General features: G+C 38.4%; 2 protein-coding genes across 2 annotated transcripts; both read right to left on the reverse strand.

Annotated features, from left to right (window-relative positions):
• Nucleotides 1–1,711: 1,711 nt before the first annotated feature.
• Nucleotides 1,712–4,873, reverse strand: LOC122304271 (subtilisin-like protease SBT1.8). Its single transcript, XM_043116438.1, has 2 exons — nucleotides 3,174–4,873; nucleotides 1,712–2,594 (listed from the first exon to the last, which is right to left on the reverse strand). Exons 1-2 carry the CDS (start codon nucleotides 4,801–4,803, stop codon nucleotides 1,921–1,923), a joined length of 2,304 nt encoding a protein of 767 aa, XP_042972372.1. The 5' UTR covers nucleotides 4,804–4,873; the 3' UTR covers nucleotides 1,712–1,920.
• A 1,623-nt stretch (nucleotides 4,874–6,496) lies between these two features.
• LOC122304801 lies at nucleotides 6,497–9,350 on the reverse strand. Its single transcript, XM_043117065.1, has 3 exons — nucleotides 9,071–9,350; nucleotides 6,954–8,929; nucleotides 6,497–6,829 (listed from the first exon to the last, which is right to left on the reverse strand). Exons 1-3 carry the CDS (start codon nucleotides 9,348–9,350, stop codon nucleotides 6,497–6,499), a joined length of 2,589 nt encoding a protein of 862 aa, XP_042972999.1.
• Nucleotides 9,351–19,861: the final 10,511 nt, after the last annotated feature.

The following is a 19,861-nucleotide window of genomic DNA, read 5'->3' on the forward strand; positions in this document are numbered from 1 at the left end:
TACTATCCTCAAGTCTAGAAGAAATTATGGTCCTTGCACATTCAAGATCGCTTCAAGCTCTTTATTTGGAAAGTTCTTCATAAGATCCTTCCCACTCGAGTCTTGTTGAAACACAGCCTCTCTTTTACTGAAGAACAAATTATCTGTCCTATTTGTCATTCATCAGAAGAAACCATCTCACATCTCTCCCTTTCTTGTTCTTATTCTAGAATTCTGTGGCGACACTCTCCTTGGCCTTTAGATATTGAAGTAATAGCAGTTCAGGAAATTTCAAATTGGATTCTTACAATTTTGGAGCCTACTTCGACTCTGAATAACCTTTCCAAGGATTCCCATAATTTCCAACTTTTTGCTATTGTAGTAATGGACTTTCTTTCAAATCATTCATGGGTCTCAAGCCAAACCAATCAATCTCTTTATAGACTCTGTTGTTAAGACTTATCAAGAACATAGGAGGAACTGGGATAGATAGGAGAACTCTAGCAATCTTCATTGGAATCCTTCCCCAGCTGATCATATTTCAATTTCCTTTGATGTCGCAAATTCTGGAATTACAACCACGGCTATTTGTAGAGACCATCTAGGGAACCTCCTTTGTTGCAAGACTCAATTCACTCGAAGCTGCAACCCAAATTGTGGAGAGGCTCTTGTAGCTTTCATGGTACTAGGTTGGCGTCAGAAAAAAAATTGGCAAAAAATAATCATTGAAGGTGACTCTCAAAATGTAATCTCATCTTTGAACAATTCTCACAATAGTTCAGATTGGATCATGGAAGCATTAACAAATGATGCAAGATCAAGACTAGAAAAGTTTGAAAGCTGGAAAGCAATAAAGATATATCAATCTCAGAATCGATGCACGCATTTTATTGCACAATGGGCATCTACAAATCAAGTGTTTGGAGATATACCTAGGATCAAAATTCCTCAGTGCCTGCTGGAGTTTCATAGTGGCAAGGATCCTTCCAGATTTCCCTTTTTTTGTAATCTATTTCGTTCTAGTGTTTATTTATTCTATGTATGTTTGAACAACTATTGACGCAATGTAGTAATGAAGTATGTTTTTTAAAAAAAAAACAAACAAACAAACAAACAGTCAAACTATTTATCATCATTTTAACAATCATCATTTCGGTAAATGTGATATTAAATTATCGTAAAACTATTTAACATTTTTCATTTTCATTCTATTAATCATTTCATATCGAGAAAAGAATGAATCAAGCTGGTGTATGACCCAATTGTTTATTTGAGTTTATAGTCTTGAAGTTTGTTAACTAATGCTCCAAACACTTTAAACACTAACATTAGATAACAGCGGGCTTTAATAGAGCAAGAATATCTATACACCAAAAAAAAAAAAAAAATGCCATTTATTGTCCTTTCATTTTATCTTAAATAATTATTAAATGACTGAAAACTTTTTATTACTTTTTACTCTGTTAATCATTTGATATCAGATCAACAAAAGATTAGGCCAATGGATGAACCCAAATCCTGATTCCTGCAATGGTCTTGGCCTTAAAGTCTGTTAATTTCTGCTCTAAACGCTTTAAATACTAATATTAGATAGCAGGAAAAGGAAGAAGATCCCACTTGCACAAATTGGATTGCAAAAGTCAAATCAAATTGGCCAGTAATTTCCAACTTCCACTTCACTAAGGTTGAGTATATATTAGCTAGTAATTTCTCAAGCAAACATAACATTCAATTGGTTTGAAGGTTTGGGCCAACTCTCACTATGCAAATGATGGTTGTCCACAGAAGGAAACAACAGTCTTGGACTAACATTGGCATGCCAATAAACATTTAATTGAGTATCACATTGACTTCTTAATATCAGTGACAAACTCCATTCACACCCACACAATCACGGGCCCCACTACATACAAGCCAAGAGATCAAACCCCCAAAGACAGCTTAGGATCTCACCAGCTGATTCCATGTAAAAGCGACAGGGCTCCTTACTTGATGTTCCTTGTTGCTCCAAGAAATTGAACCAAATTCGTATCTAGTCATTTGAGGTACACTTTTCATGGAAACGAACGTAACCGTGTACCTCTGTTTCTCCCCTGCATTCTTGAAAACAAGCTTTGTGGGCTTCACCGTCACTGCCACCATTGATGGCGCGCTGATGGCCAAGTCATAGACCGACCCGGCTGCCCCCACATTCGTTAATTCACGAGTATATCGAACAACCCTCTTTTTTGCAAACACAACGGAGAACGACGGGTAATTGAGCTGTCCAGGGTTGGAAAACTTCCTTGTGCATGTAACATTGGGGCGCTTGACAATAATTTGGACCTTATCGATGGTGTAGCCCAAGGAGCACAAGAAGGCAACGTAGTCATTGGGTGAGATATCGTAGACGAGGCCAGGAGAGAGGGCCTTATGAGGGTCTACATGCCCGGCCCCGTGAGCCCATGGATCGGAGAATGCACCAGCGGCAGCATCACGGAGAGGGGATTTGGTGTTGTCTTGGTTGTAGGCAGTAGTCATTAGAGCAGATTTGATTGCACTTGGGCTCCATTCTGGATGGGCTGCTTTGAGCAATGCAGCCAACCCACTGATATGGGGGCAAGACATTGATGTACCTACACAAATTTTGAAACACAGAAAATATAAACAATTGTGCATAACAACTTTTATATATATATATATATATATATTATAAAGATTAAAAATTATATATATCATACTATCGTCTCGTTTTCATCCCACTAAAAATAAGATGTGATATATTTATCACCATTAAATAATTATTTATTGTATGTTTATTTATCATTAAATAGTGATAAATATACCACATCATTATAATAGAATATAAATGAGATTGTGGTGTGGTATATAATATTACTCAAAAAAATACTGCACATCGATCCTTTGACCGAATCTATTAATACAAATGTAGAGAGAGAGAGAGACATAATATGTGGAATCTCCCACTGCCTGAACTTTACCTTAGATTATAATTCATATAAGTTTATCCATGCAAAATTAAATATATAATGTGTCACTCTTTATACGGGTAGACACATGATAGAATATACTTTCTGTTGGAGTACTTGGGAGTTAATTTCCTTATAGCCTATATATGGTAAAAATAAATGCGAGACAAATAATAATAAAATGGACAGAGGTTGAAGAAAATCATGCCGTTGGAGGAAAGTTACCTGACATGATGTTGAATTGGGTCTTCCTGGTGTCCTTCTCCAGCCCGGTGGGTCCAATGGCCTCTGACCAAGCCGCTAAGATGTTCACACCTGGCCCAATAACATCCGGCTTCAAAATCTGAGGAGCCACCAGATTGGGCCCCCTAGAACTAAACGCCGCCACAACCGGCGATGGCTGCACGTCCAGCACCGTCCCACCAAAGCTCAGCACAGCCGTTGGATTCGGATCCGACATCACGTACTCTCTTATCAAATCCCCAGTCTTCCTCCCTACAGCCACGGCCGGTAACAGGTGACTGTCTGCCACCAGTTCCTCACCGCTCTCCGCTGTGTTCGCGAGTATCATCCCAATCCCACCCGCGTCGCGAACAACCGCTCCCTTCTCCACGCGTGCATTTATCCCTCTGTCGCAGACCACTACTTTCCCACGTACCAAGGACGGTTCGAGTGAACCGGTCAGGCACATGTTGCTAGAACTATTACTCCCTTTATTGTAGACCAAACCCACCGGTTTATTTCCCATTCCCTGCCCACTGTAAAGAGATACTCCAGTGTGCTGCTTTTTGTTTCCGAGTTGAGCGAAAGCCGGGAAGTCCCGGTCCAAAGTTCCGGCCCCAACCGTCATGATCCACGGGGCCTCATTCGCCAACGAGAATCTCCTGGGCCCACTGTTCCCGGCGGAGCAAGACACGAAAATGCCCCTTTCCATGGCGGAGAATGCTCCGATGGCGATGCTGTCGTGGTGATAGGGGGCGGACCCACCACCTAGAGAGAGTGATAGCACGTCGACACCGTCCGATATGGCACTTTCAATGGCCGCGAGAATGTCGGACGCGAAGCAACCGATGCTCCAGCAGACCTTGTAACTGGCGACGCGCGCATGGTTGGCCATCCCACGAGCCGTTCCGCTGGCGTAACCGAGGAGGCTGGCGTTACCAACATGAGATCCAGCGGCCGTACTTGCGGTGTGAGTACCGTGTCCGTCTCGGTCCCGAGGAGACTCGGCCTCTTTGGGTTTCTTCAAGTAGCCACCACCGGAGGCCATTTGATAGCCCTTTGAGAAGCTCCGAGCCCCGATGAGCTTCCTGTTACAGAGCGAGGGGCTAAAATCCGGTCCAGATTCGCACTCGCCACGCCACCGGGCCGGGATCGCTGGCATACCCGTGTCGTCGAAGCTCTTGGACTCGGGCCAGACCCCAGTGTCGAGGACCCCAATGACAACGTCATAAGAAGCCTGGTCAAGGTCCTGTGCGTTATGACCAGCCCAGAGGCCGGACTCGGTGTCTAGGCCGAGGAACCCAGGTGTGCGAGTGGTGTGCAGAGTGTAGACGGTCTCTTCATAGACATCCAGGACCGCGTCGGATCTGCGGAGCATATCGGCTTGGTCAGGATCGAGGGAGGCGGCGAAACCATGATAGGCAGTAGTGTAGGTGTAGAGAAGAGAGTCAGGAGTGGCGGAGGGGAGGGCTTGGAGTTGAGCGGAGTACCAGTCATGGTGGTTGGAAAAGGAGAAGGGTTTGTCCTGTTGCTTCATGTGAACTATGTATGTTTGCTTGGCCATGACAGAGAGACATGAAGAAAGAAAAACAAGAGGAATGAAGCAGAGGACGGCCATGGAAACGGAGCCCATGGCTCTGAAATATGAGACAGAGGGAGGGAGATAAGATAAAAGAAGAAGAAGATTAGAAAGTGTAGTTAGGGGTGTGCCGTTCTTTAACTTTATATATATGATGTAGGAGTGTGTTTGCGTTTCATGTGACAGTTCTGTGCGCTTTTTCTTTTTCTTTTTTTCTTTTCTATTTTATTAGATGATTGATACCGTAGGCCGTTCTTCACTCCGTAACTCAACGGCTGTTGTTTTTCTGCGCAATCCTTGCAAGTGCTGCACTGCTGTCGTTTTGTTTGTCCTAACAGGATCTCATTTTTCGTGCTTTATCGTTTTTATCGCAAGGTTGTGATCAATTATCAACTTGTAAACCTAAATTAGAAACCGAAATTTGGCGCATCAACAAGCCCTTATCTAATTCAAGCACCCAAAAGATCATACATGTTTTTGAGATTCCTCATAGGACGATAATGTCTGGTTGTTTCGGGACAAAAGGAGCCAAGTAGAACCACCTAAATCATCTCACTGATTGAAAAATAATCATGTTTTAAAATCATGATATTTTTGTAAAATCATTATACTTTTTTAAGTTATTTCATAAATATATTATTAATTTAAAAAACCATTATGAAAATGGATTTAAAAATAATAATTTAAATCTGTGTATTAAACAATAAACATGATATCCGAAATAAGAAAAAAAGGAATATAAAAATATTTTTAAAAGTTTAAAAAAAATAAAAAAAAGTAATAAACCCATTTATCAAGGTTTATATTTGATTATCGCCTAGATTTTTTTTTTTTTTGAACTTATCTGGGAGTTTATCCTCCTTGGTTTTAAAACCCGGATCCAGATATGATTATGATAGGATATCCGAATCCGGATATGTTTCTACATAAATTATAGTGATACTAATATTATATATAGTTATGGTGATTTATATAGTTATTTATATATAATACTAATATTAATACTAATATATTATAGTCGTACTAATTCTATATACCATACTAATACTAATATTATATGTAGTTATGGTGATTTATATAGTTATTTATATATAATACTAATGCTAATACTAATATATTATAGTGATACTAATGCTATATATTATAGTGATACTAATATTATATATATTATATATTATAGTATATAATAATATAGGTATACTAATACTATACTATATTAATATAGTATACTAATACTAATAATATAGTTATACTAATACTATATACTATACTAATACTATACTATATTAATATAGTATACTATACTAATACTATAATATAGTTATCTCCATTCATATAATTATTAATATATAGTGGACTACTAATAGTGATATACTAATAGCTATTTAATTACTAATACGTTAGTGTCTAACTTATTTATATATATATATATATATTTTTTAAAAGAACATCTCTATTGTATTCCTTATGAATGATCTGTATATAAAGTTTCCTGTATAACAAGATTTTGTATCTCTGGTGGAACACTCTCCATCCAGATCCTTTCCTCAACTATGGACAGAGAAATTTTTGCTAGATTATGAGCAACCTGGTTGCCTTCTCTATGGATATGTTGTACTCTCCATCTTGATCTATTCCTTAATACTCCTTTCATGTCTTCTACCATTTGCCCAAACCACTCCTAACTTTCCTTTTCACTGTTAACAGCCTTCACAGCAATAAGAGAGTCACCTTCAAATATTACCTTCTAAAAGTTCAGTTCTGCACACAATTTCATAGCTCTCCAAAGTGCATGTAATTCTGCTACAACTGGACTGCAGCACACTCCCCTTGAACTGCATAAAGCCACCAACACCTCCCCCTTGTCATCTCTAATCACAACACCTATTCCTATTCTTTCTTCTTTCAAATTCACTCCCGCATCCCAATTTACTTTCACCACCTCATCACCTGGAGCCTTCCACTTAACTCTTCTTCTTGCTACAGGACATCCCTTCCCCTTTTGATCACCTCTCTGTGCCAACTGAAACTCCTCGAGAGTTGTTTCAGCTTGTTTAACAACAGCACTAGGACTACCAAACTTCTTTTCAAAAGAGAAAGGTGTTCCTTCTCAGCCATACTCCTCTCATCACAGCTGCCACCCACTCCACCTCATCTTTATTCAACTTTTGATATAGATTTTCCCAAAGGTCCATGAACTGTACCTCAGAACTTGCCCACTTCTGCACCGGGCTTTTCCTTTCTGCCCAGACATCCATAGCCCCTTTACAACTCCATAAGCTATGCGTGACAGACTCCACCTCAAATTCACACACTGGACAAATAGGATTTTTCACCACTTTCCTTTTAAACAAATTCCATCTAGTTGGTAGGCTATCATTTAAAGGTTTCCAGAGAAAAACTTTAACTACCCCCGGCACATTTAACCTCCACACCCCCTTCCAGTCAATACTGATCCCAGCTGACATCTCACCACTCTCTCTTTTTTTCCTGCTCACCTCTAAATGATAAGCACTACGCACACTAAAAATCCCATCTTTCGTAAGACCCCATATTTGTTTGTCAGGCATACCAGATTGACTGATAGGAAGGCTGCAGATAACCTTTGCCTCATCTTCATTAAAGATTTCCCTTATCAACTCTTCTTTCCATACCCCTGAGGGGTCAATTAATTCCTGAACTCTAGCCTCCTTACTGAGTACAGTATTTGGGGTTTGAATACAATGAGATACCATGGTTGGGATCCATTTATCTTCCCATATTTTGATGCTATGTCCAGTGGCCACTCTCCACACTAGACCTTCCTTCAAAAGTCCCATTGAACTCCACAAACTCTTCCAAATTAATGAAGGTCTGTAGCCTAGCTTGGCTTGTAGTAGATCTGAGTTTCTATAGTACTTATCTTTGAGCACCTTTGCAGCTAGGGATCGAGGATTAGACAGCAACCTCCAACATTGTTTTGCTAGCAAAGCAGAGTTAAAACTCTCAAGCTCCCTGAATCCCAATCCTCCTTCAGCTTTTGATACCCCCATTGCAGGCCAGCTTTTGCACTGAATCCTCTTATCATTTGCCTTATATCCCCACCAAAACCTTGCCATAACAACAGCTATTTCTGTACATAGCTTCTTTGGTAGCCTAAAGACATTCATATAGTAGTTAGGGATAGCTTGAATGACTGCCTTTAGAAGTACTTCTTTTCCAGCTGGAGATAAAAGTTTATTCTTCCAATTATTAACCCTTTGCCAAACCCTGTCTTTAATGCACCTGAAGGAATTATAACGTGATCTTCCAACCATTACTGGCAACCCCAAGTACTTTTCACAGTTCAGTATTAATCTAGCCCCGAGCTCCTTAAGAATACCCTTCTTCACATTTGCCTTTGCATTCGGGCTAAAAAACACTGTAGTTTTTTGTTTATTGAGACTTTGACCCAAGGCCAATTCATATATTTCCAAGATACTTCGAATTCTTCTCCACTCAATCCAACTTGCTCTCCCAAAGATGATACAATCGTCTGCAAACAGGAGATGAGTCACTCTAGTCCCACCCCTAGCCACAGCCACACCCTTTAGTTCCTTCCTCCTCTCAGCCTGATTGAGCATAGCACTTAAGCCTTCAGCACACAAAAGGAAGAGGTAGGGAGACAATGAATCTCCCTGCCTCAAACCCCTTGTTGGTTTAATAATCTCAACTGGCCTTCCATTTGTCAACACTGCATAAGAAACAGTTGATACACAATCCATAATCAATTGTATCCACCTATCACCAAACCCCAGCTTTTGCATAATTCCTTGGAGGAATTTCCATTCTACTCTGTCATATGCTTTTGAGATGTCCAGTTTAAGAGCCATACTTCCCATTTTATCCTTCTGTCTTGTCCTCATGGAATGCAGTACTTCATAAGCAGCCACAATATTGTCTGTGATTAACCTCTCGGGTATAAAAGCACTTTGATTACTTGATATCACTGCACTCAGCACAGTCTTCAATCTATTCGCAAGGACTTTTGCAATGACTTTATACATCACGTTGCACAGACTTATTGGTCTGAAATCATTAACTGACTTTGGCTCCTTTAGCTTGGGAATTAATGCCACAAAAGTATGATTTAATCCACCATCCATCCTACCACCATTAAGAAACTGCAAAGCTGCTCTACACACATCCTCCCCAACAATACCTCAATAATTTTGATAAAAACATGCCCCATATCCATCAGGGCCTGGAGATTTGAGGGGGCCCATCATTTTCAAAGCTTCCACTACCTCCTCCCTTTTAAATTCCCTCTACAGATAACTATTCATTTCTGTTGTAACCCTACCCTCCACTGCTTGTAGACAAATGTTAATGGTTCTTTTTGAAGGTGCAGCAGTAGTATATACTCCAGAAAAATGCTCCCTAAAAGCTTCAGCAATCCCATCCTGATCTATCTTTAAATTGGCATTTGAATCCAACACTGATAGAATCAAGTTCTTGTTTCTTCTCTGGTTAGCACAGGCATGGAAGAACTTTGTGTTCTTGTCTCCCATACAGTACCAATTCTTCTTTGCTCGTTGCTTCCACTTTAGATCTTCCTGCTGCAACAGCACTCCCACTCTCATCTAAAGTAGTTTTAGTTCCTCTACATTCTGTGGCCCTTCTTGTTCCTGCACCCCTTGAATTTTTTTAGTCAGCATCTCAATGTCCTTTACCCTTTCTTTATCCTTCCTTCTAAACCACCCTTGAAGAACTCCCTTGCATGACATCAACAATTTTTGTATTTTTTTTATAGGGTCCTCTCTCAACCCTTCCTTATTCCAACACACCCTTACTAGATTTTCAGCCTCTTCCTCCTTCATCCAGCTTGCCTCAAATCTGAATGGGCATTCCCTTCTCCCAATCTTTCCTTCATATCCCAACAGAGATAATAAAATAGGTAGATGATCAGAACATCTCCCTGCAAAGACCCTCCACCTTAACCTCCTTATACATCAATCTCCATTGGTTATTTGCTACGCACCTATCCAGCCTCTCTTTTGTGAATGTATTATCTTTGTGTCTATTACTCCATGTAAAAAAACCACCATGACATCCCAAATCCGAGAGACTATTATATATGATAGTGGTTACATATATGCTAGTGATAATATATTATATGATGGTTACATACACGTTTTATATCAGTGTATATGATCAAATGTATAGAAATGTGTTTGTAAAAAAAGAATATATATTATAATTTATTATGCTATAAAATTCATTTACCCTTGATATATATGTAGTTCAAATTAATAATATATGATCAAACAAATATTCATATTTTCGATTAAAATTTTATGTTATAAAATTAAATCAAATGCTAGATTAATTTATGTTATTTGATTGTTATGAGTAATATGATTTTAAAATTTAATCTTATATTAATTAGCAATTTAGCATATAATATAAAATTATTTCATATATCATTATATATAATATAAAAAATCATATAAAAATATTTTATATGATAGAAAAAATAAAAATATATATATACGAATCGGTCCAATCTGATTCGATGCTAGAAATAGGAAAACCGGACTCAACCAATTTTTAAGAACTGGGATCGAATCGAACCCACTAGTTCAGGCTGGTTCACTGGTTTTTTCCATCCCTAGGTACTGGTTTCATTTTTCTCAAAATCAGTTGAAATTAGTTTGGTTCTGGTTTTCCGTTTTGTAACACTAGACCGAATCAATACATATGTATATTTTAATTTTCTATATTATATAAAATATTTTTTTGTATGGTTTCTTATACTATACATAATTTTTACATATTTTTTTATATAATTATATGTAAAATAATTTTATATTATATAGTAAATTGGTAATTGATATAATATTAAATTTTAAAATCATATTATTCATTTATAATAATAATCTAATAACATACAATTAATATAATATTTAATATAGCATAAAATAATTCTTAATGTAATATCCGGTATAACATTATCATTAAGAGTTCTAATTTTATAATATAAAATTAATATACAATAAAATTTTAATCTTAAACATGAACATTTGATCATATGTTATTAATATAAACTATATATATTTTAAGAATAAATAAATTTTATAGCATAATAACTTATAATAGATATACTTTTTTATAAATACATTTCTATGTATTTGATGATATACACTCATATAAAAAGTGTATGTAACCAAGCATATTATCATTAAAATATATAATCACACTAACATATTATCACTAGCATATTATCACTAACAAACATAATCAAATACTATATTACTATATGATACTATTCTACACACACACACATAATAATACTAACACACTAATACTATTAATAATCCACTATATATAAATCACTATAGTATTAGTAGTGTGGTATTAGTTTTTCAAATCTCAAAACTGGTATATACTAGTTTGGTTCTAAAACATATCCAAAATCAGACCCGTTACACCCCTACGCAGGCCTCCCACTCCAAAACGACCCTCCCATCAACAATCCAATCTACCAGATGTTCGATTCCCTGTGTCACGATGACAATAGAATAGTAAGACGATAAATTAAAAAAAAAAAACAAGAAAAACAACAATAAAGACAAACTGTGAAGGAGGCTTACTGAAGACAGGAGTTCCCTGAGCTAGTCGACCATGTCTTGAATGGATTCTGATCGAGCGACATCACCGCTTGAACTAGCCCTAGAAGGCCCCTCACCGCCCTGTCCTCCTCCCTTAGAAGCACACATTAGCCCCACCAACGTGCTGGGCAAGGTTGATGTAGGGACACTTGGGGGTGAACTTGCATGGCTACATACGTTGACCACCTGAACGACTAAGGATTCCTCCACACCCTCGCCAATTACCTCTTCAAACGAAGTCTTTGCTATGTCCTCAATGTTTACATTGCTAACTAGGTGCTCCATTGTACCCTCATCAGCAGGATGCTTAGTTAGAGCCTTAACTTCCACCTCCTCATCGAAAGGGCAGGAAGGCGAAGACGCTGCTTCCCTTATTAGGTTTACAACCAATGGGTCGACCTGAGACGAGTTTACGAGGGCTAAGAAAAAAATGGGCGCCTCAACACTAGACATCATGGAAGGAAGGGAATGGGAAGGACAATCACTCTCGATCCCTAATCAACCCCTTCGCCGCCTTGAGTGTAGCCGTAACCGAAGGTATCCCTTTAGCGCCCTCAAAAGGGAAACTAACGAGGTCTAGGAAGGTAACAAGGAATGCCATATCGAGTTCTCGCTCCTCCTAGCCAGACAATGAGGGTCATCCTTGACCACCCGGCAAGGTAGGAGATGGAATCTGCTACGGTTTCGAAGCGGGCTATGGGCTATTAGTTGGGTGGTCAAGTCCCATTGTTGTTGCAAAGTTGTCTGGGTTGGATGGGACACGCCCTATCATCACCCACCTCCCATATCTTGTCTATTGTGTCGATTTGGGTGATGTCCCAACTAATGCACTAGGCGAGGCACGTGGGGGTTGGCTCGAGTTCCCATGTCGAAAATAAGACCCTCTCCCCTTCGAACTGTTAATGGAATCCAACAGTCCCTAGGCAGCCTTGACATGGACCTTTTTCCCTTTCCTATCTATCTTTAGACTACAGGGTCTTTTCTCACCACAAAAATCAAAAGCCCCCCCTATAAGTTGCAACCGGTTTGATTAACACAAACTGCTCGATGTTTACTCTAGTCAATAGAGCCTTGCTCCAAACCTCCTCCTGATGCTCTCCAACTCAGGCATAAACCCTCCCAATGTGACACTGCTCTCGGGTAGACAAGTTTATTGCGAACTCCTTGTATTCTAGGATGACTCCCCACACGATTCAAACAAGGAATTCCCGAAGGACTGCCCCATTGGCAGAAAAGTCCCAACCTCGGCCCAATACTAAGAAGAACTTCTTGAACCAATCCTTAATGTAAGAGAATTTTTGTTCAAGACAGGTAGGGGTATATTGGTCTGCTTTTAGATATATTTTAAAATCGAACAGATATATATCAGTTTTGAGATTTGAAAAACCAATACTGCATCAGTTACACCCCTAAATTGGTACTTCCAGTTTTACCAGTTCTGGTCCGATTCAGTTCGATTTTTCTATTATATTATATAGTATATATAATATACCATATTATAGTATATACTCATATAGTGATAATATATATTAGTATATTATAATATATATTATAATTATATTATAGACTATAGTGATATATCATAATATATAATATAGTGATATATTATAGTATATTATAATATATAGTGATATAATATTAGTATAACTATTAATACAATAGACTATAGTGACATATGATTTTAAAATTTAATATTCTATTAATTAGTAATTTATCATATAATGCTAAATTATTTTATATATAGTTATATTTATTCTATATAATATAAAAAATCATATAAAAAATATTTTATACAATATAAATATATATATATGAACCGGTCCAGTCTAGTTTAATCCGGTGTTAGGAAAAGGAAAACCAGAACCGAGCCGGTTTTGAAAAAAATAAAACTGGTATCAAACCGAACCAAACTTGGTATGGACTAAACCCACCAATTCAGTCCAGTCTAGTTCGATTTATCGATTCAAAGGTTTTCTTTTCACCCCTAAAGACAGGCCAGCTGAAATTTGGGACGAGATCTGAAACTGCACACATTGCCTTCATGGCCCTATATTTGGTAGGTGTAAAAAAGCTCCCTAGCTTTTAGGTCAGGATACTCCTCTCCCTTGGCACCCAGCACCATGCACTAAACAGTGTAAGAAGACAACATTATGCTCCAAGCATTGGGGTGAAGTTTCACCAAGTCCAACCTAATAAAATCCAAAACATCTCAAATCGGGAGGCAAAAAGGGAGTCGCAGCCAATTCTAGAAGATCACAGGGAACAGTGCCACTTTCTCAGTGAAACCCTCCAAGTCCAGCAACCCACATTGGGGTCTCAAAACCTCTAAGGTAATATAGTCAAATACCCCAAATGAGTCGTTTATGGCATTCAAGTCAGTGTTCCAGTCTAAGCGAGAGGTAGACACAGACTAGTGGTATCCCTTGAAATATTGTGAGTCGTCGCAAGACATGCGCCCAAGGTCATGAGTGGGCGCTTTAGGATACAATAGATGCAAACTTCGGGACAAAAAATAGAAATAAGTTTTGGGTGCCATTTCCTAAGGTTCCACAACATTGAAGGACATGAGAGTAAGGAGAGAGCAAGTGAAGCATGAGACCTGCGAGAAGGGAAGAGCAGGCAAAACGGAAAATTAAAGATTGAAGGCCAGGCCCTAGGATATAAGTAAGCAGATTGAACCAATTAGACAACCTCCAATGGGAAGGTGACAAGTGTTAAAAAAATGAGGCGCCAGGCACGAGACTCATAATTCTCGTTGTGTCATTGGACATGGGAAGCAAATTGTTGCACGATACCCTAGGCATGGGAACGCGCACCATTGTAGTTAATGGTCACAAAGTATGAAAATTCCCACCGTTCCCACAATAGGAATTGGTTGGGTGAATGGAAAGGAATATTCCCCCATTTTTATTGGACTAGGCCTGTTTGCAATGCTCATGGCCTGAGGGCTAGGCATACCAAGTCCGACCCACAATTACAAGGACAGCCCAAGTCGAAGTAAGCATCGGCATTTTCCTGCTCAAATAACACATAAAAGGCCACACTGCATTAAATGTATCGGCATGAAGTGCGAATATGAAATCCTAATGGAAGATCTTGTTTCTGCCCAGGAATTGTCGCATTCAATGCTACAGTATGCTAATCGGAGTGGACAAGACCCTAACGTGAGGGGTATAAGTAGCATAAAGCTGCTAAGGGAAAAAGGTTAACCACTATATAAAAGCTCCTATCTCTTTTTCTCTTTTCTTCGTTGAAGATTATTTTCTGATTTTGGCATTGGAGGTGCCATGGACATACCCGACCACCCTCTTTTTACTCTTTTGCAGACGCTTGGCAGGGTTTGGCATTGGTGGCTACAAAACACGCTTTAACAGAGTGTGAAAAGATTATGAATTTATCAATTTTCTATTTCACATCTATTACAAAGTGCTTCGGTTGGTAACTTGGGAAGCAAGAAAATGCTTTCATTAAACAGCGTAGAATTTGCAACAATATTGTGCTTGCTTGGGACCTCTTTAAATCTACTATAGTGATTAGGGATGTAAGCAAAAATTCATTGTTTACTCAGCCATGATGCGCATAATCTTAAAAGTTGGGCCAGTTTCTCCAATAGCTGAAACAAATATCCCTCCTCATCTAGGACAGCTAGCCCTAGTTTTAGAGAAAGATACTCCCTATATTATTTAGAAAACACCCCAAATTAGAAACTACACATAGCTCTCCTCCTCCTTCTTCCCTCATCCTCCCTCCCACTTCTCCTTAGTTTCTTCCTTTCTTTTTCCTTTTTGTGTTTTTCAAGGCTAAGTATGGAGGAAGGTGCTCTATGATATTTAGCAACCACCACGGCCCCCACCGCAGGCTTCCTAAGGCACTGATCCTTCAAATGAGCAAAAACTTTCGCCGAAAAGAGTGGTGCATGAGCCACATGTATGGTCTAAAGTGTGCACGTGAAATCCACGCGCCATTGCTAAAGGTGCTCTTCTGCCGCCACGTGCAGATTTTCTGGTTCAAGGCCACTGGTTACTTCAAACTTGACTGACCGCCATACTCCTAGGGTGACTTATGGCTCTTACGCATCATCACATTCGTTGTGTTTTTAATTTTTCTTCCAAGATTGAAAATACAAATCTATATCTTTTCAAGATGTAATTCATTATTTTTCCATGTATTTTTAATTTCTATAATTTCTTTTGTTTTAGAAAAATACAAACAAAAAAAAAAACACATTATCTCTTAGACTTTTGTCCATAAAGTGTGTCATCTGCTTCGTCTTAGACGAAGTACATGGTTTGTTAACTCTATATTGAACAGAGTTGTGTTGTCTCTCAGATTATAGGTTTGTAGAGATTCTAGCATGGACTAGACCATGTCAGTCATGATTGTATGCTGGAGAGTTATTAATATTGTAGTTGGATTGTAATGCATGTTTCAGGTCCAATTATAATGTCGGTTATTAATAAATACAGTATGCTTTTATTAAAAAAATATATATATATATACACGTCCTCATGCCTCTGACTAAAGATGTAAAACATCTTCCTTAAAGTCCTTGCTGCTTTCCTTTTATTTTTAAAATAGGATCTAATGATTACCAAAACAAGCTTTATATGATCAAGATTTAAAATAAAGAAAGAAAAATATTTTTCAATTAGTTATACTACGTATAAGTTTGTATTTAAACACACTACTTATTGTGAAATCAAGAATATTTACAAATAAAATCCAAACACAAATGCAAAGATTTACTTTTTCTAGAGTTGACTTAGAGATTGAGGAGAAGTGAGATCTCAAACTCGTAGAAGTCAAGTGAAAAGTATCTCGAGGTTTGGTTGTGAGAAGTGAGGTCTCAAACTCATTTGGATTTGGAAGACGTTTTATCTCATCTTATTTCATCTCATCATTACAACTTTTCTAAATTTTCACAAAAAATATAATAAACAATTTAACTTTTTTAAATCCCAAAACAATAATAACAATATTTTATTCAATTTTTATATTTTATCTAAAACCATCTCATCTCATCTCTGAATCTAAAACATATTAGAGCATTCATAAAGGAGTTTGCGCATAATTATAGAATTAATACCTATATTTTCAATTTTAAAATTTTACAAAATCATTACAAATTTTTAGAAACTCACAAGTAAGTATCTTTGTTAATTTATCGATAGAATATAAATGATAGGATTGGCACGTGTCATCAGTGTGACACGTGTAAGACTTCAATTGGCTTATGCAAATATTAATGCTAGGTGTCTGTGTTTTGATAGGTTGACATTAATGGGTGATAACAAAAATTATGCACAACAAATCCTCTGTGATCTCAGCTGAGCAATATTCCTAGAGTCGATTTTGTTTACTTGCTTATTTTAGGTTCTTGTAATATTCTATACAACAAAGCAACATTAATGTGTTCATTCCATTCCTTTTATGTAAACATTAGCCGCGTATATATAGTCATCACTCATGAAATACAAGTTGTGATAGTTTTTCCAATACACACAACTGTGTTCAACATTCTTATATAGTATCACGAGCCCTCTCCTCTTAAACAACTTGATCCTCTGTTATTCTCTTCCGCTATGGCTCAAACACCTCCCTCTATCACCAACTCCAATAGCTCAATTTCTCCTACCAAAACGAACATCATTGCCATTAACTCAAATGCCCAGCTTCCTTACAAACTGGCCTCCTCTAACTTCCCTACATGGGATGCTCAACTTGACAGCCTTGTCATTGGGTATGACTTGTAGGATTTTATCAATGGTTCCAACCCTTGTCCCATGCTCGGGAGTAACCCCACATCCCACTGTAGAGGTCATTGTTGATCGCAATCGCTGGATTCACCAAGACAAACTTCTCCTCAATGGCATTTTCGCTTTAGTTTCTGAAAGTATCATGCCTCTCATTGCTGTTTCTAGCACCTCCAGAGAAGCTTGGCTTAAATTGACCTTGCTCTATGCCAATCGTTCCAAAACCAGGGTCATGCAACTCAAGGATACGATCACGTCCTTGAACCATGTTGCCAAAAGCATCAAAGACTTATCTCTAGCAAGTAAAATCCACTACTGATGAACTAGCATTAGTGGACTCACCTCTCACTAATGATGATCTCATGCTCTACATTCTAAATGGCTTGGGATATGAATACCGTGGCATTGCAGGATCCATTCGTACACCTAAAATCCCCTCACATTTGAAGAGCTGCATGACTTGCTCGTTAGTCATGAGACCTATCTTCATTGTCTTGAGACGTTGTAGCAAACCACTGTTGCCACTGCCAACTATCACCAGAAGAAAGCTCCTTCTTCTTCATCTCATCGAGGCAACCCAACAGAAGCAACACCAACTCACGGTCTCATCAGCGATCATCATAGCAACAACACTCAAATTCACCTTCCTACAAGTCATCTATAGTATGTTAGTTCTGTGCTACACCAGGTCACATGACTCGCCAATGCAGAAAATTTTGGAACCCATCTTCTCTAACTGCAAATTGTGCTGCTACTAGATCCTCTGTAGAAAAGTCTTTGGTGGTTGATTATGGAGCATCTCACCATATCATAGTTGATATGTCCAAACTTTCTATACATTCAGAGTATGATGGAACCGATGAGGTCCTAATAGGTGATGGATCGGGTTTGACAATTTCACATATTGCCATTGTCAAATTTCAGTTACCTATTGAAGTGTTGTTCTACCAATACTTTGTGTTCTTGAAATTCATAGAATCTAATCTCAGTTCATGAATTTACCAAAACAAATAATCTTGTTCTTGAATTTCACCATTATCACTTCTTTGTGAAGGATTTGGCGTTGAGGGCGACACTAATGCAAGGGCCATGTGACAAAGGCATATACATACTGCCAGCACCTTCCTATCATGTTGGAAATCAGAAGGCAGCCTTCACCACTGAACATGTCTCTCCTGAAATTTGGCATAACTGTTTGGGTCATCCCTCTCAGCAACTTGTCACGCATTTAATCAAAGCTTTTCAATTACCAGCAAATAATCGTATCTCTAATTCCTTATGTTTTTCGTGCTCTATTAGTAAAAGTCAAAAGTTACCATTTCATGCTTCTAGTATTTCGAGTTCCTTGCCCCTTGAATATTTGTTCATTGATATTTGGGGTCCTACACCTCATATCTCTCTTGAAGGATATCGATACTATATTTTATTTGTTGATCACTATACAAACTAATGTTGGTACTTTCCCATGAAATTAAAATTTGAGGTTTCAAATATTTTTCCCCAACTCAAAGCAATACTTGAAAAACAATTTTCTCTTCCTATCAAACATCTCTACTCTGATAATGGAGTTGAGTTTGTTGTGCTTAAAGGCTACCTCAACCAACATGGAATAAGTCATCTAACAACTGCTCCACATACTTCTAAACAAAATGGAGTAGTTGAACACGCAAATCATGAAAACAGGCATGACTTTACTTCGTCAAGCACAATTTCTACCTGCCTACTAGAGCTTCGCATTTCAAGCCGTAATCTATCTAACCAATAGAATGCCCACACCTCTACATTCTCTCAAATCCCCCTTCAAAATTATGTTCCAATCCCATCCAAATTATCTTAAACTTCACATGTTTGGATGCCTATGTTTTCCATGGCCTTATTCTTAACACAAACTGGAACCCAAGTCTCGACCATGTATCTTTGTTGGTTACTTCACCTCATAGAGTGCATATAAGTGTCTAGATCCCACCACCAATAGGATCTTTCTATCAAGCCATGTTTGTTTTGATGAGTTTGTCTTCCCTCACATTTTAAACTCACAAGCTTCTCCATCACTTCAACCTGTGGCCCCACCCTCGCTGATCCTAATACTTGACTCTTCTGTGCCAACTATATCCAAATCATGTCCCAATGGTCCAACTGTCTCGGGTCCCATGCTGGAATATGCTGGTCAACACATGCAGTCATTGCCTTGCACCAGTGCTACCCTTGGGATCTCTTCCTCTGATAGTGCTCCACCAGGCATGGCTCCTGCTCTCTCGGCCACTGAACACGTCGTTGACCCAAGGCCTCCTCAGCCAACTCGCATGGTCACACGCTCCATGTACAATATTCATGAACGAAAAAGGTTCTACCTAGCTACCAAGCATCCCATTGGTGTCCACCAAGCCCTCAAGGATCCTCATTTGCTCCATGCCATGAGTGAGGAGTTCACTGCTCTTGTAAGACATGGTACTTGGAAATTGGTTCTTGCCAACTCACGACAGAACTTAGTTGGCTCCAAATGGGTTTTTTGCAACAAACCATATGACTTAATTGATTGCTATAAAGTGCGTCTTGTTACGAAGGGATTTCATCAACGCCCTGGACTTGACTACACATAAACATTCTCACCTGTTGTGAAGCTTGCCACTATCAGAATTATTTTGTCTCTTGCGATGATGAATGGTTAGTCTCCTCATCAACTGAACTTGAACAATGCATTTCTTCCTGACAACTTAACTAAGGATTTAT

The sequence above is a fragment of the Carya illinoinensis genome, chromosome 3 (genome assembly GCF_018687715.1).
Source record: "Carya illinoinensis cultivar Pawnee chromosome 3, C.illinoinensisPawnee_v1, whole genome shotgun sequence".
In the NCBI taxonomy this organism is placed as follows: domain Eukaryota; kingdom Viridiplantae; phylum Streptophyta; class Magnoliopsida; order Fagales; family Juglandaceae; genus Carya; species Carya illinoinensis.